At 44.3% G+C, this 15,647-nt stretch overlaps 3 protein-coding genes across 5 annotated transcripts in view; 2 read left to right on the forward strand and 1 right to left on the reverse strand.

The window, feature by feature from the left end:
* The window catches only part of LOC113465014 (zinc finger protein rotund-like), a 30,486-nt gene extending 22,962 nt beyond the window's left edge, over positions 1–7,524 (forward strand). For 2 of the 3 annotated variants that reach the window (XR_003389849.1, XM_026818147.1), the window contains exon 2: positions 733–7,524. Coding sequence is in view for 2 of the 3 variants with exons in the window: in XM_026818147.1 (XP_026673948.1) it covers positions 733–740 (8 nt within the window). In the remaining variant the exon portion in view is untranslated. The remainder of the gene's footprint in view (positions 1–732) is intronic. The other variant, XM_026818146.1, reaches the window with a different exon arrangement.
* A 444-nt stretch (positions 7,525–7,968) lies between these two features.
* On the forward strand, positions 7,969–10,129 carry LOC108630777 (retinol-binding protein pinta). The gene is made up of 5 exons (XM_018034268.2): positions 7,969–8,327; positions 8,402–8,561; positions 8,998–9,103; positions 9,277–9,646; positions 9,864–10,129. The coding sequence occupies exons 1-5, from the start codon at positions 8,174–8,176 to the stop codon at positions 9,941–9,943; spliced, it is 870 nt and encodes a 289-aa protein (XP_017889757.1). The 5' UTR covers positions 7,969–8,173; the 3' UTR covers positions 9,944–10,129.
* Positions 10,049–15,647, reverse strand: part of snu (ABC-type transporter snustorr) — a 30,704-nt gene continuing 25,105 nt past the window's right edge. The window contains 10 exon segments of the mRNA XM_018034267.2: positions 10,049–11,238; positions 11,823–11,909; positions 12,091–12,356; positions 12,447–12,633; positions 12,706–12,883; positions 12,958–13,165; positions 13,231–13,382; positions 13,517–13,651; positions 13,849–14,016; positions 14,611–14,704. Of these exon segments, the coding sequence (XP_017889756.1) occupies positions 11,024–11,238; positions 11,823–11,909; positions 12,091–12,356; positions 12,447–12,633; positions 12,706–12,883; positions 12,958–13,165; positions 13,231–13,382; positions 13,517–13,651; positions 13,849–14,016; positions 14,611–14,704 (1,690 nt within the window). The 3' untranslated portion in view covers positions 10,049–11,023.

Here is a 15,647-nt window from a genome sequence, read left to right on the forward strand (position 1 = left end):
TATATATAAATTATATATGTATAAATTATATATATATATATATATACATACACGAAAAGAAGATATATATATATATTGTTAAAGTTAAAGGATTATTTTTATTATTGATTATTATATTCTAATTATATCGAATAACAGTTATAATTAATTGTAGCTTACGGATCCTAAGCGTCGTTACGCGCTCTGTACCTACTCTACGGTTACGATATCGTCCGCTATTGTTCTAGATAGGTCGGAAAGTATGTAGGCAGAGGAGCGTGTAAAGTACACGCGTGAAATATAAAAAATTACAGAGAGAGAGAGAGTGATTATGAGGATGCATGAGTGTGTGATGAAGAGAGTGTGAACGAGGAGCAGAACGAAGATGGGTCAGAAGTGAGTAATAAAATAGAGAGGACACTTTTTTACGGATGACAATGTAGCTGGATAAATTATGTGTAAACCATTATAAAAAAAATAATATGGAGTGCTCTCCTACGGAGCGCGCAATGCACAGTTTGCAAAGAAAAGAAACGATTCGTCTCTCGACTACCTGTACGTTTGTGTTGTAATCATCGTTGCCGTTTTAATCTGGCCGGTTCCCTACGACGATTATTAACAAAAATACAAAGTTAACATTGAACAGCACCAGTCTCGTTCTTCTTCAACCTTCCCTCGTCTGAGGTACGACACGTCGTACTGCGATTTACTTTTAAAGATCCCAAGTCGAATTCAAAGTATTTTATGTTTCAGATTTGTAGAGTCGTGGAAATGGTCTGTCCGCCGCTTCATCACCTTTAACGGCAGAGTTAAAGCTGAAAGCTCGTTTCGTTTTTCGACGATGTTCCAAACGTTTAAGTATATTCAAAAGTTTATCACGACTGGCGATCGCGCGAAAGGTGTAGAACCTATAAATCGTGACGCGACGCGTATTTGTAATCCGTTCGCGGGCATAATGGTGCGCGATAGTGTCGTTTATCACGTCGAACGATTTTCCCCGAGTGTCATTACTCGGACCATTATTTTTCCCTTGTTCGAACGCGTTCACATTCATCGGGTACAGCCATCGCAGACATCTTTATCGATCATCGACAATTACCGAATAGGGCACTGACGATCAAGGATGTCGATGCACGAACCGCGTCCTACGCGTATCGAACACCATTGTTCCTCTCCCGTTGGTGTGCGCGTTTTAAAAGGCAGCCACCAAGATTAATAAGGACCGGTCCGCGAGGCTCGATGTAGCGCGCACGGGCTCTGCCGTGTGTTTCCTATGCGCAACCTTTCACCGTAAACACGCGGTGGTCGGCGCCTAAACGCGAGCCGATCCACACTTTTTCCCGCCGCGCTCTGAGCTTATCGCGATTTTTACCCCCGCGGCCGATACGAATCGCGAACAACCGTCAATTAGCAACGAGTCGCACGTGCCGATTCTTTTTAATCGTCCCCGCTCTCGTCCCGGTCGGCTCCCTTTATCGGTCGGCCATTAAACCAATTTAACTTTGTTCGTGCCGACCGAGATACGTCGAGCCGTACAGGCGCAAAAGCTCCAGCCGGTATTACGGAGAACAATCGTACGTACGGTCGTCGGATTATTATTTCGTGGGACTCGAGATCTGCGAGAACGTAAAGAGGAATGTTGCCCCGGTGTACTAAAACGTCGAAATAAGAAATTTGTCTCGTTCGTTGGCTCGCCGCGTTGGCTCTACCAAAAAAGGTAATCCGTATGATTCAGTGATGCGGAGAGAGAAAGAGAAACGAGAAACGCCTGCCGGTCTCGCGCTACCGGTTGCGAACCGGAGAGGACATCGTTTCCGTGATCGAGTGATCAACGGATACTTAATCGGCGGATACTTGAGTTTCCACGTCGGAGACGGCCAACGGGAACGTCTGGATTCTGGACGAGAGACGGTCCACGTCATCGATTCTCGAGCTCGGACGAACAGTTTTGGCCGGCTCGCTGGCTCCTCGCGTGTGGAGAACGTGCAATGGCCACCACATAGGTGTACATGCACACCTATATAGGAGAGACAGTGCAAGAAGTGGGCAGGAGTGAGGCTGTGAGAGCACGTCTATAAATAGGACCAAGATCGAGATGAGGCCTCCTCTGCACTTCGTGATACCTTCCGTCCTCCTCCTATCACCTTCCCCAGCGTCTTTGCTCCTCCACTCTTCCTCTTCCACGCCGGTTCTTTTTCTCCGGCCCTTCTTGTTGCTCCACGTCTCGCGGCGTTCTCCGTCCCGTTTTCGCTCCTTTGTTTTGCTCTCTTTCACGCGACGACGCTGTCTTCGTCGACGGTTCTGTCTCCTCGCTTTCTCTCTCGTTCCCGCCGTTTCGCTCCCTCGCGCTCGAACGCTGGCCGCCTTCCGTCTCTCTCTGCCCGCTCGTCCTGTCTCCTAAACGGCTCCCTCTCGTTCTCGTTCTCCACGGCTACAGACATCCCTCCCACTAACGCGACTGACAAGCACGACGACGCGCTCCTCTGGCACGACACATAAGGACCGCGTATACGCGCGCGTGCACCGCGGAGCAAAAAGAACCGGCCCGTAAAATATAGTTCCTCCGTGGAATATGCAAGCGCTGGGGCCCCTCGAAGAAGAAAAATGCGTGTTGGGTCGCGCGACCGACCGATCCGGGCGAGATGACGCGACTAAAAAACCAACGATCGCCGATCGACCGTAGGTGTTGCTGAAATTTGATTCCCCGCCGTGATGCCACTTCCGATTCATCCCCCTCGGGGCAGTCCTTTGATATTCGTTGATCGTTTGTAAATTAATTCTATTTTCGTTTTATTTCTTCTGGCAAAATAAATCTGATACGAGACACAAAGGCGAATTCACAGTGGACATCGATTTTCTCCGGCGAGACGCGATCAGCGAGAAAGCCACCGACACGTGTCCGTTTTTATTCCTAATTTCCAGGCCAGGATTTTCCCTTCCGCGAGGAGAGGACGAGCGATCTGGCGCATCCACGATGCGACGCTTTCATCCGCAGCGATTCCGAGTGTCGCATCGATCTTATAAAACCAGCATCAAAACCGGAGAGCAGCCGAATGAGCGGAGAGCCGGCCGGCCAGCCACACCCCGACGCGATTAAACCTGTTGCTGCTTCGCTCGTGGCGAACGCTCCATAGATACGTGCACGTAGGTGTCCGCCGACGAATACGTATGCACGTAAGTATGCGTGTATGCACGCGGAGATCACTCGGAAACTTTTCAGACTCGGTTACGAATGCACAAAGAGGCGAGGTACGAATTCCTCGCCGGGGGGGTGGAACGTCGATAAAAATTGGGACGAGGGAAAGAATTCTTTGACGATAAAATCAATCGATGGACTTTATCGGAAAATTGGTTTACGAATATTTGATTATTTCATTGTTGAATTCTTCGCTTTTCACGTGGGCAGATATTAAACTTTAATTTTAGCATATGCGTTATATTGTGGGTTAGAGTCTCTTATCAAAGAATAGTACGCGGTGTATAAAAGAAGAGGCAGCATTGATCAGAGAGTACGTTTTAAGTGGTGCGAGGGATATAAAAAGCCGGGGGTGAAAAGCGTTTCGTTGCTCGCCACCTCCTACCCTTTCTGGATCCTTGGCACTTACCTTTGACTTATGCTTTTCGCCGCTCTTACGTTACCCGACGAAATCGATGCAAGAGCGGCGTATAACGAGCCGGGGGAGGGTCTCGAATTTCGCGTCTCCAGTAACCGGTGACGCAATTCGTGAAAGCTGGCCACGGGGGTGAAAAGCGGTGCGCCGCAGGAATTAGGGGGTACGTTCCTCGTAATACAACCCACATTATCGGAACAATTCGGATGACCTGCTACCATATTTATGACCGCGTGTTTCACTGACAAAGGAATTTTTTATCCTTGTATCAGAAAAATTAATCTCATTGAGACATTCGTATTTTCACTGGTACTTTTGGTACGATGGAAATCAAACGCGCGTAGGCGTTTTCGTAATAACGCCGAGAGAGATGAAATGAACATGTGGTCGTTAATTCTAAAGAGATATCAAATATTAATTCTTGTAAACGTCAATATGCAAAGGGAACGATAATCCAGTCGAGAGTTTTATATAATTAATTTCCATTTTTAGAACGAGTCGCATTTATAGGCGCGACCGTTCGCGTTTAATTTATATTTCAATTCCCAGCTGAATCGCCGATTCACGCAACGTGCGCGTAAATGAATTCCCAACCCCGTTGACGCGAATGCTTGACTCATTTGAACCGTACGATCTCTCGTGAATAGAGTGGAGGAAGAAGTGCCGGGACGAATCCTTGGATCGGGTCGCGCGTACGTTCAGCATCCGAAGGAGACCTCGCTCGGGGGTTAGGGTCACGTCAACGTAAAACCGAGGTAAAGTGAGACCGCGCTGTGGTGGTGGTGGTGGCACGGTGGAGCGAGAGAGCGAGGGGAGTTCATTGAGGAACGGCACGTGCAAGAGAGGACAGAGAGCGCGCTGACGAAGGTACGGTTCACGGCAGGGGGTAGAGAGGCAGGCAGAGGCACGGGGGACGAAAACAGGGTTGCCTGGCGACCGTCAGCCGGCGGGTTGCCCCTGGCGACTGATTGCGTCACTGCAGCGCCGTATGACGTCACGCGACGCCACTGCCCTTGACCGCTCGAGTCCGGGGAGAGCGTCCTCACGACCCTCTCTCGCCCCTTCTCATCTCGTTCCGCGCGTCACCAACCCCACCACCGAAGAAACCGACCCTACGGCTTACGACTCTGACGCCGCGTAATCCGGAGGGGTAAAGTTATCTGTGAAACCGAGCAAACATCTGCATCGCATACAGACTCCCTTCATAACACTGTTTCCTGCATTTCGATGAACGAACAGGTGAGGGTGACGTTATGTCTGCCATGGTATTTAATACATATGGAAAATCACGATTTCATCTCTTTCAACGAGATCCAGTTATTTTTTATATTTCATAATAAATTACGAATTCGTGTGTGCGAGACTCGCGCGTGTAAGATACTCTCCTATTGGCCGTTGGTCAATTCGTTTATCGCGTTTGCACGAAACGGGATTATTAAAAGGTCTGTACACACGCAAGTTCGCCTTTTCCAGCGGGTAGTAGGTAGGGTAAGCGTACCGTGGAGAGGGTTGCAAAGGCGCAACAAAAATAGTCGTCTCTATACGCTGGTCGTAGGTATTTTAGGAATTACGTTAATCGCCGCACGTTATTTTTACCGTGCCGTCGTCGGTCTTACCTTTATGCGTCGTTGCAACCTTTGATTTCCCGTTTCCCCACCATTTCCGCGCTTCACTCGCGGAGGGATGATAATCAGATTAGCCTGCGTCCCCGTTGATGGAAAGGAGATTACACGGTTTCGTCGTTCCCGTTCTTCTTTTAGGTTTTTAAGTGAATTACCGTCAACGGGATTCTTTCGTTCACGCGATTCATGCTTAGTTTCCGAATGAACGCGATTAGGTAACACCTGTCACACGCGCGACAGCTTACGAAGTTCGGAGCAAGACGTCGACGTGAAGCCACGGCAAGGAATTTATCACGATCAGCTCGAACGATTATTTATATTCGATAAAATCGAGCTTCGTTCCCGGTAGATGCCAAGCCTTCTGCTTACGACTCCATCCTCTTCGACTACGTTATTATATTATACCGTTCGAACGTGGAACTCGATAAACGTTTCAGGCAAGACGCCTAATACCGAGCCGATAGCCCGAATGCTTTACGTTTCATTAAAATATGTTACAACGCTGCGCAATGCACCCATGGGAAACGGGATCGTGGATTCGTGGGCGGGGAACGTACATACGCGACGTAACTCGCTGTTTCATGCGGCCACCGCTCAATGAAAAGCGAAAAAAAGGCCGATTACTATCCGACTTTCTACCATTTGCGTCACGCGCGTGCATCTCGCGAAGGAGATCGAACCGTGGAACGGTTCCCGATCCTCGCCGTCGCGGCGTTCATTCAGGGTCGTTGTGGTATAAGTATAATTTAAAACACTGCCACTCGTCCGTTTCATTTTTTTTTAAGCCTATTAATACGATATAAATAAGTACGTCCGCGGTGATAATATCGCAACCGCAGAATTTATAGCGCCGATATTCTAAATAAAAAGGAGGGGGAACGTTCTTTAGAACGCGATCACGCGTTTTTAACACCCTCTATATTTTGCTGATACTCATAATGTGTCAGGATATTTCTGCTTGTGTGGGCGTATGTGTACCAAGGCGTGTGTGGCAGTGTGTGTCTGTGTGTATGTACCGAACCTACCCAGCTGACGTCTGTTCATTCACTTTGCTCATCCATTCATAAAATGCACTGGCGAACCGCGCATGCGCTCGCGTTTTCGCTTCATTCCGCCTTTGCAATTTTATAGGCTTTGCCGATTGCCGTAACAGCTGTTTCGGCCCTTTGGCTCAATTCCGTTCCTCACTTTGTCCTACTGCTCAATTTCTCTGTGTCATTTCTGCTGAGTCTGTCAAGGATCAATTTCTGTTCGTAACAATCCCCGTTAGAATCCTTTCATTCATTAATCTAATTAATCTTTGCCCTCATCTATTAAACCTGATTCCGCTCTACGTGAATCAGTTTCATGTAAAATTGTATGAGAATTGCATTTCTAATTTCTGTTCCATGCAACCGATTTTAATGCTTAAGTAAGTGCTTTATTAAATATACATTTCACTGTCTATTTATTTAATGACCTGTCCAGTAAACCAGTAAATCCAGAACGAGACTCAATATGAATTTCCAACAAGGATTATCGTGGAGGAATACTGAATGATTTATAGAACATATTTCCAAAGGTAGAAGTTAAAAAAAAAGAAGAAAAAAACAGACTTACTCATTGGATCAAATTATGTTCTGAAAAGATTTAATCATTTTTTAAAGAACTTTTGAGCGTTCCCGGACTTGGCAGTTAAATGACTGGTGGCGCAATCTATTGGCGAAGCAGTGCAGTGCAGTTGATCAAACGACCTTCGCGCAAGATCATTCAAGGGGTGGCTCCAAGCATAATTAGCCCTACCTCATTTATCGATTTTCGCGGATTGTTCAAAGATTATGTTCCCATTATATTAATGTTCCAAGAAGGGATGATCCTCGATCTCAATGATTTTGGAAACGATACCAATCAGATCATGAAGATGACTATAAACAAGAGTAGTGATATGCCATAATACTTACTACCCCCTTCGGATTTACTAATTCCCTAATTATTTCTCAACGAGTGTAGTTGAAAGGAAATTGCATAGGACTATTTTTGTATCTGGCAATTATAGCTATAATAACATTAATAATAGTTGAGTCTGTTTAATCCACGTGCCGACGCTTGTCGCAATCGCGAAGCTGCGTCCCTTCTTATAAATATGTAAGAAAAGTATCCTTGAGCACATTGAATTTGGCGCCTAAATTGATTGACGCGCCTCTAATTAAATTAGATTAACTGACATTCGTTAGAAAAGAGAAAGTCGTAGAAAGATTGTGTAAAATTGTAAAATTGTATAAAATTAGTAATTTGTGAATAATAACATTGAATGTTGTTTCTTTGTTATTACAGGTAGGATTAGTAAGTAGAATAAGTAATTGTTGTTATTTTATAGAAAATAATAAAAATCTTTGTTATTACAAAGAACCAATTCTTATTATTATATTATTCTCAATATAATAAAAAAAATAACCGTGTTATAAATATTAAAATCATACACATTACTTCAAGGTTGAATGAAAGTATAAAACAGTGATTGTTTTACCAATGAATTTATTTACACTCGTCTCAAAGTTGAAACTTGAAGAAATAATGACATAAGTATTTGAAACTGTGGATGTACTTTGTACCTTCGTTACAATTGCATAGAATTCTACGTAGTTCACTAATTACTCATATCCCAGATGTAAAACATGCGTATCACGTACCGCGAAAGAGTAGGGCTGATAAGAGATTTGAATAGAGCCGTGCGCTCCGTCAGATGTCTCCGTTTCATTCCGTACTTGCGCCGTAGATCTTTATAGATCAGTTTAGATCCGTACCGACGCTCGTCGGAGTTGAATCGCGAAGCCGCGTTCCTTCTTACAAACATTAACATCATACGCGTTACGTCAAGCTTGAATGAAAGCAGGAATAAAAGTTTAAAATAGTGATTGTTTTTACCGATACGTTTCGAGTCAGAGCGAGAACTGAGTGTGCGTCGTACGTAGCGAACGTATCATGTCGACGTCCGGTGAATACGTTTGCCAATTATCAGCAGAAGACAAGACGTACGCGGCGGCTAATTTGAATGAAACCGACGAGATCCGACCGATTAAAATTCAGGAGATCAGGCAGTGGATATTAGAGAACGAAGAACTACATGCACCCACTGGTACCCATTCGAATCTTCTTCGATCACCGTGAACTAGAATCTCCTAACGAAAGAAGGATCTTGTATTTTCGTAGACGACTTTTTCATCCTTCGTTTCTTGAGGGCATGCAAGTTCAACGTGGAGAAGGTCAAAACGAAGTTAAGGAACTATCAAAAGCAGAGAACGAACATGCCAGAGTGGTACAGCAACAGGAACCCTTCCCTGCCAGAATTACAGGAACTGTTCGATCTGGGGTATCGATTTTAAAAATATATATTCTTTATTCACGCCTTAGTAAGCACAAAGAGTGTTATCTGTGTCGCGTACTAACGTAATTAATTAAATACAGTCGAAACAATGCTGGATAAAAAGCGGTCTTATCGTTACTCGTGGTTTCCGCGGTCACGTTTAGTACTTTGTCTTCACGAGATCGCGCTCGACATTGATAAACCGTATCTGCGTTGGATAAACACTGACTCCGTTATTGATAACTGTTCGATATTTAATTCAACGCGATGGCATGTGCAATGCAATTTTTACTTCGCATGTGTTCGATAGATACGGTTCAGAAGTCGCATCATTTACGTATTTCCACGATTTGTCAAACCGATTTTAACCATTATTAAACCAAACTATTAAGAAACGTTGAGAGTACTTGAACCGAGGCTTCGAGACCGTGCTTTTTTTTAGGGTGTTTCTGCCGTTGAGGCAATTGGACGACGAAGGCAGGATGGTAGTGATAATACGCGCGGCTGTCCATTCGCCGAGCCGGCACAAAATGTCAGACATGCTCAAGGTACGAATACAGAACTCTGTTCGACGTAACCGGAAGACGTAAATTGCAACTTGCGAATCGAATGAATAGTCGTAGCCAGGTGTCTCGTACACGAAGATTCCGCGTTTCGTAACTGGAAAATTGTAAACCTGCGTCGAACAGTAGGCTATGTTTACCTCTCTTTCTCGCGTTAGGCGTCACTGATGACTTTGGATCTAGCGTTACGGGATCACGAGTCCGTAACGATTCACGGTATAACGGCTATCTTGGACATAGCCGGTATGACATACGAGCACGTTCTCCAATTACCGCCGAGAGTGATCAAAAGCCTGGTGCACGCATGGCAGGGATGCTATCCATTGCGAATTTATTCGCTGGACTTCATAAATGCGCACCGTTTTATAAACGCGGTGCTGAACATCTTCAGGAGTTTCATGAACGCGAAGCTGAAGCAAAGGGTGCACACGCACGCGCGCGGGGAGCTGAAGCTGTACGAAGCGTTGCCGGTGAGCATCTTGCCGGAGGAGTACGGCGGCACGGACGGCACTGTCAAAGACCTGTGCGGTACGTAATTCGCGAAAACGAAAATCTACCATAGAACCGACAGACTTCGTACGAACGTAAGCTCGGAAATTTCTTATTTCTTATACGGATTATTTTTTGTACAATTTCGTAAGGTCGGAATAGAGTACGATGAACACGACTTACAGGACGGTAATGTTTCATTTTATTAAATCACGATAAGGTGATTTAATTATTGTCATTATTAATTGGGTTGCAGAGTACTGGAAACGTGCCGTGAGGAAAAACCACGACTGGTTCGCCGAGGAAGAAAAGTACAGATTGACTCCTATTAAGTAACTCGATTGATTTTAATTCACGATTACGAGGGAACGCATTGTTATGCAATTGTTGTCTGGGACGGTTAACGTAGCTGAGCCACATAGGTGTGTGTACGCACGTACGTGATAGAAGTCCGAAATATTTTGTATTTTTTTTTTTTTCAAGACACTTTTTTATACAGGAAGTAAAACGGAAACACATGAACCGTTTTCGATTCTCTCTTTACATATTCCATCCTATCCATCCACGCTGCGTAGCTTTTATACAGGCTAAACGCTCTTTTTTTGTTGTTTAAGTAATGAGATAGATCGATATTGTATAAAATGTAATCGCTAGATTCGTATGCTACAATATGGTACATTATTCGCTCCTCCAGCATCCTAGAATCGCGTTCCACGCTAGCTTATTGATTAACACCGAATTAATATATCCTCCCGGTAGTTGTCTCGTTTGAAAATTTTCTTTTACCTTTATACAAGGCTCCCGAGCACGTTACTCGTTACTGGTTTTAAAACGTGTCGTCGCCTAAGATTAAATAAAAACGTACACTTAAGTCATGGGCAAGTAACACTGTCCTACATCCTAATTCGTTATTCGTTTAACTTATCCGCTCTCTACACTCGTAGTCCCGTTTATAAAAAAATATTTGGGACGCTGAATTTATCAGAGTCCAAAGTAAAGACCGTCTCGTCGAGCCTGTCTCTGTACATACGACGTTCCACCCGATTATTGTACGAGACGCTTCGTACTTCTCAGATCCGCGGTAAAACGCGTGTTATATTACAAACGTTCGGCTAGATTAATAAAAAAAAAAAAGAAACAGAAGGAAGATCGAAGAGAAACGACACGCTCACAAGTTCATTCATTCGTTCTCTCTCTTTCATCAGTCACCAAAGAGACGTTTTTAAGCGCACAGAAGGGGCATCACATGTGTAATCCGGAGGTTCACGCGCGTCCCGAGGAATCTTCGGAAGCGTTTTCGTCCCGCCTCGAACTCCCGTCGACGATCGTCAGTTCGACCGGTGCTGGCAATTCGTCTTTAGCTCTCCGCTGTTTCATTTTCACGTGGCAACCGAACGGCAACGCCACGGTCAGGTTCTATCCGCGCTTGAACTTGAGCACCATCATGCTGATCGTCAGGAAGAGCACGATCCAGATAATGGTCGCGATGAAACCGTTGTACACGTCTGGTTCCGAGATCGTCCAGCCGCGGGTCAGCATCGAACGCAGCGACGTCGTTGCCATCGTCAACGGCAGACCTTGCGATATGTACCGGAGGAACGTCGGCATACCCTCCACCGGCCAAATCACCCCTGAAATTTCATAATAACGAACACACGGTTCTTTGAGAAGACGATACATTTTATATAATTCGTTAAGATGAGATTCATCGTTGATTATTAAAACCGGGAGAAAACAAACAGCTTCTTCGAATCCGATGAATAAGCAATGAGTTGCGCAACGAATTGCCGGGAGTGTCGGAGAATCGAAAGTTGACACGCGTTCTCCGTAATCTACTGCTTATTCTTCGCATTTTTTTTTTTACTACTGATTTCGTCCGACTTCCATTAGAATAATATTCCTGGTTAGGATTTTGTAAGGCTCGTGCCTGACGCCGAGCATCTTTAAGTGGAACATAATTAGGAATGCGAATAACTTTCACTTTTACCGGCTGTCAGTTAATCACAATGATTTGTCGGGTAAAGTTTGCGCGATTTTTTTTTTTCTTACACCGCGCAGGAATTCGTTAACGGAAGTGTCGCGGTGGTTTCCACCGTGACAAGAACAGCGATAACGGGATGCATAACAGACGGTAAAACATCTCGTTGCGTCATGTCGGTCGTGTCTTCCACCCGAATCGCTGATTACGTACGAGCTCCGAATTTATGTAACGTACCGCTTAACAGAAGCGTTGGATAGAAACTGCCCAGAGCCAGCTGAATCGCATTCCTCTCGAGTTCGCAAATCGCTGAAATTACAAACCCTGCAAAAAAAAAAAAAAAGAACATGTGAATCAATCTCTCCTGCGATCGGCAATTTATCTCGTGGAAAGTTTTTTGAACCAGTTATTGTTACATAATAATAATAATAATAATAATAATAATAATAATGGGCATCGAGTTTCAAAAAAACTGATCACGGCTCTTGATTAAGGTAAGACTTACCGAAGCACATGCCGCAGAGACCCTGAAGTATCGTCAGCACGATTACCCAACCGATGTCGCCCTTGCACTCGACGCCGAAGACCAGGATCATGAAGATGAGCACCAATGCGGTTTGACCACACATCACCACAAACTGGGTGATAACGTGGGAGAAGAGGATCTCCCCTGGAGAAACGCCAGCTACCCAGCTCCTGTCCAGAAGACCCTCCATCCTCTCGATGATCAGAACGGAAGATGTAAGAGCCACCGCCAAGAAGAATACGATCCTATAATTACAAAGAGAAAACGTCTTGAGAAATCTTAATCTACGAGGTTTCATCGTTCTAGAGAATCTGATTAATTAATTTTGCACTTACGTTAAGATTACTCCTGGCGCGACAAAATCTGTGAAGCTGGGCTCGTTAGTACCGTAGATTGGATCCTTAAATTGTATCGGAACGTCGGCTAGCTTCGAGTTCTGCTTACAGGAAGTGAGAAGATCTTTGGCAAAGTCCCTGTACGAATACTGAAGATTCCTGGCTAGCATCAAGCCCACTTGCTGATCTAAAATACAAAAAATCGAGGCTCGTCAACGAGCTCGACTGATGCTTATGATAGAATTGAATTAGAACTCACTGGACATGTCTAGCCAGACCCTGATCTCGCTCTGGTCCAAGGTCTCGTCGTCAGCATCCCTTCCAAGGGCCATCCTCGCAACAAGGGCATCCGTGAAGTTCTCAGTAAAATACAGAGTCCCCCAAGCGTCTCCCCTCCTCACAGCGTCCATCGCAGTGGTCGGATCGGGATAATAAACCTGGGAAAATTATTTTTTTAAACATCTGAAATTTGGAAAGAATTAACTAATTCTTGAAATGCAAGTATTCTCACTTTTATCATCGTGTCGTTGTCCAAGAAATTGAGGTACCGACAACTGAGTTGCGAGAACGTGCAGTCCGTGGTAACGGGACAAGACATATTCTCGTAGAACATCTCGTGGTTGACGATGGCCAATTTCAATCCTGTAGGATCCCTACCGATGGCTAGACAGAAGAGGATCACCTGCATCACCGGCAGTGCGAAGATGAACAACATCACTCTGTAAAATCATAGAATCCTTATATCTCGGAAGAATTATACTTAAGAAGAAACGAGGCTACTAACCCAACGTTTCTCCACATACGTAAGAAGTTCTTCTGCAGGAGAGCCTTCATTTTTCCGCTGTTAGTTATCTTGTAACAATCCGTGAAGTCGCCGCAGTCGTCGCATTCCAGAGTCGAGGTATTCTTGACTCCGGACAGCGGCTTCCCGTTCATCTGTTCCACAAAAAGAATTTAAGCCTGCTATAAACGAAGCGTCACGTAACTACGTGCACGAGACCACGTGTATTCGAGAAAGTTACTGGCTCGAGAGAGATTGTTCACGTATTAAAACCTTGTCAGCGTCTTACATCGTAGTGGTTCCCGACACCGTTCGTCGAGTCGTGAATGAGGACTTCTTTGCTTTGGTGGAAGTTCAATCCCACGACACCCGACTCCTCCGTCACGTACACCGGTTCGTTCTTCTTGCCCCAGTTCAGAGAGGCCTAAAAGCCAAGATCCAAATTGATGATCTACTTCGATTTGTCGTAGTATAATAAATCAATACGATTTTATTTAACGAGACGTCGTTAGAAAAATTTGATTAATTTTATAAAAATGCAGATGCGCATTCTGACATATTTTATCATCATCGCGATGGTATCTGTCGTATATACAATAATTTAAATTTCATTCTTCTTACCAAACTTATGTTATTCGAGATGTTCAATTCTGTGGGAGGTTGAGCATACTGTCCCTGCTTCCGGGAGAGTTTCAGGAAAACGTCCTCGAGGGAAGGGCAGTTGTACATCGTCAGGAGAGCCCTAGGCGACTCCTCGGCTAATAAACGACCGCTTCTCATCAAACCAATCTGCGAGAAATGAACATTTCCATGGATTACAAATTTAAAAACAGATTTCAACGGCCGCACGCGATGTCAGATTGTACCAATGAAACTAATTACGTGTTTGTAATTCTTCTCCGTTTCATCTGACTAAACGTTTATTACCGGCAGACCTTGATAAAACTTTTTTTCTCGGTATAATCGCGGTGTTCTGTTTCCGGATTTTTTACACTCTCGAGTCGCAAAGATTATGTAAAAATATTAATCGTAGTTAAAATTGAACGTTTTGAATTTCTAATAGTGTCATTCCCTTATATAACCGGGATACGGTCCCTTGTTTAACAAAAATTTGACGAAGTTTGGTTTCAAAGGGTTTTCCAAGCTAAAACAGGCTTATACTTTCCCTGCACCGAATTCATTCAATTTTATTATTTATCAGAACTCTTTGTAAAAATTTATAAAAGTGTAACGCCAGGGAAGTCTGTTGCACTGTTTTAGATTATTGTAATCGGATTTATTTCCATGGACGATTTGTATTCCCTACGTGACGAAATGATGTCCCGAATACTTTTTAATCGCATACCAATTATATCGCAGTTACGTAAATTACTGTATACATACCGTGTGCGCTTGCCGAGCCTCCTCGATGTAATGCGTAGTTATAATCACCGTTTTGTTACCATCCTTCGTGATTTGGACCAAATGGTTCCAGATGCTGCAAGAGCAAATAAGCAATATTCATTTTAGCTGCATACTAGATAAAAAAGAATTCATCTCATCAATATTTTATTTATGCGAGGAACCAGTGTATCGATTTAATTTTTGTTCAATTTTCCTTAAGGATGTATTGGCTATACAGTCAATCCCAAAAGTTTATGTACCTTCGAAAAACGCATTTCCTATAATTAAAAAGAAATCAGACGTCGGAAGAATAATGCTAATAATAAATAGCTACGTGCTAAAAAGTATAGAAGGAAATATCCAATTAAGTAGTCGCGTGGCGTAATTCAGGACACGCGGGAATATTCAAAAGGTAGCTCATCACTTTTGTACGCGATTTGTATAATCGCGTTCGCGCGATCAGACCGGTGTCCTCTACGCTTCGTTGTGCCCGGCGGCTGTTGAATAATAACGAATATCAGATGACAGAACATTTTATGCATTCAACGGACGAGCCACGTTTATATTGTGAATCTGTTGAAAAAACTAGGACCGTGGATTTCCGCTCTTTTATACAGAAACGTAATTTAACGGCGATCAATTTAAATTCACGTAAATGAGATCGATAGTTAGCCGATTAAAGGGGCGAGTAGTACATTCGGAAATGAATCCCGCGAAATGATCATCCATCGTGATTACTTAACTAAATTATAGGGCGATAATTTACCGAAAATTAAGTGATCCGCGGTGCATCGAAATTGACGAATCGGGTCAAATTCCCCAATTGCGCAACGAAATCAGTTATGATTTCGGCTCGCATTTTATCTGAGACATCGCGAACGAGTTCTCGGCGTTCGCCGCTAATTAAAGCGCAAGGCTATCGCTCTAGTGAGGCTGATCGATTCGTCTCCGCGTAAAACACGATCAGGACACATCGCGTCGGTGCATTGCCCATTTCCTCCGGCTGGTCCACGTTCGTTTAAAAACGGCACGGCGGC

Source organism: Ceratina calcarata, unplaced genomic scaffold, assembly GCF_001652005.2.
Source record: "Ceratina calcarata isolate Rehan_Ccalc_2016 unplaced genomic scaffold, ASM165200v1 scaffold78.2, whole genome shotgun sequence".
NCBI lineage: Eukaryota > Metazoa > Arthropoda > Insecta > Hymenoptera > Apidae > Ceratina > Ceratina calcarata.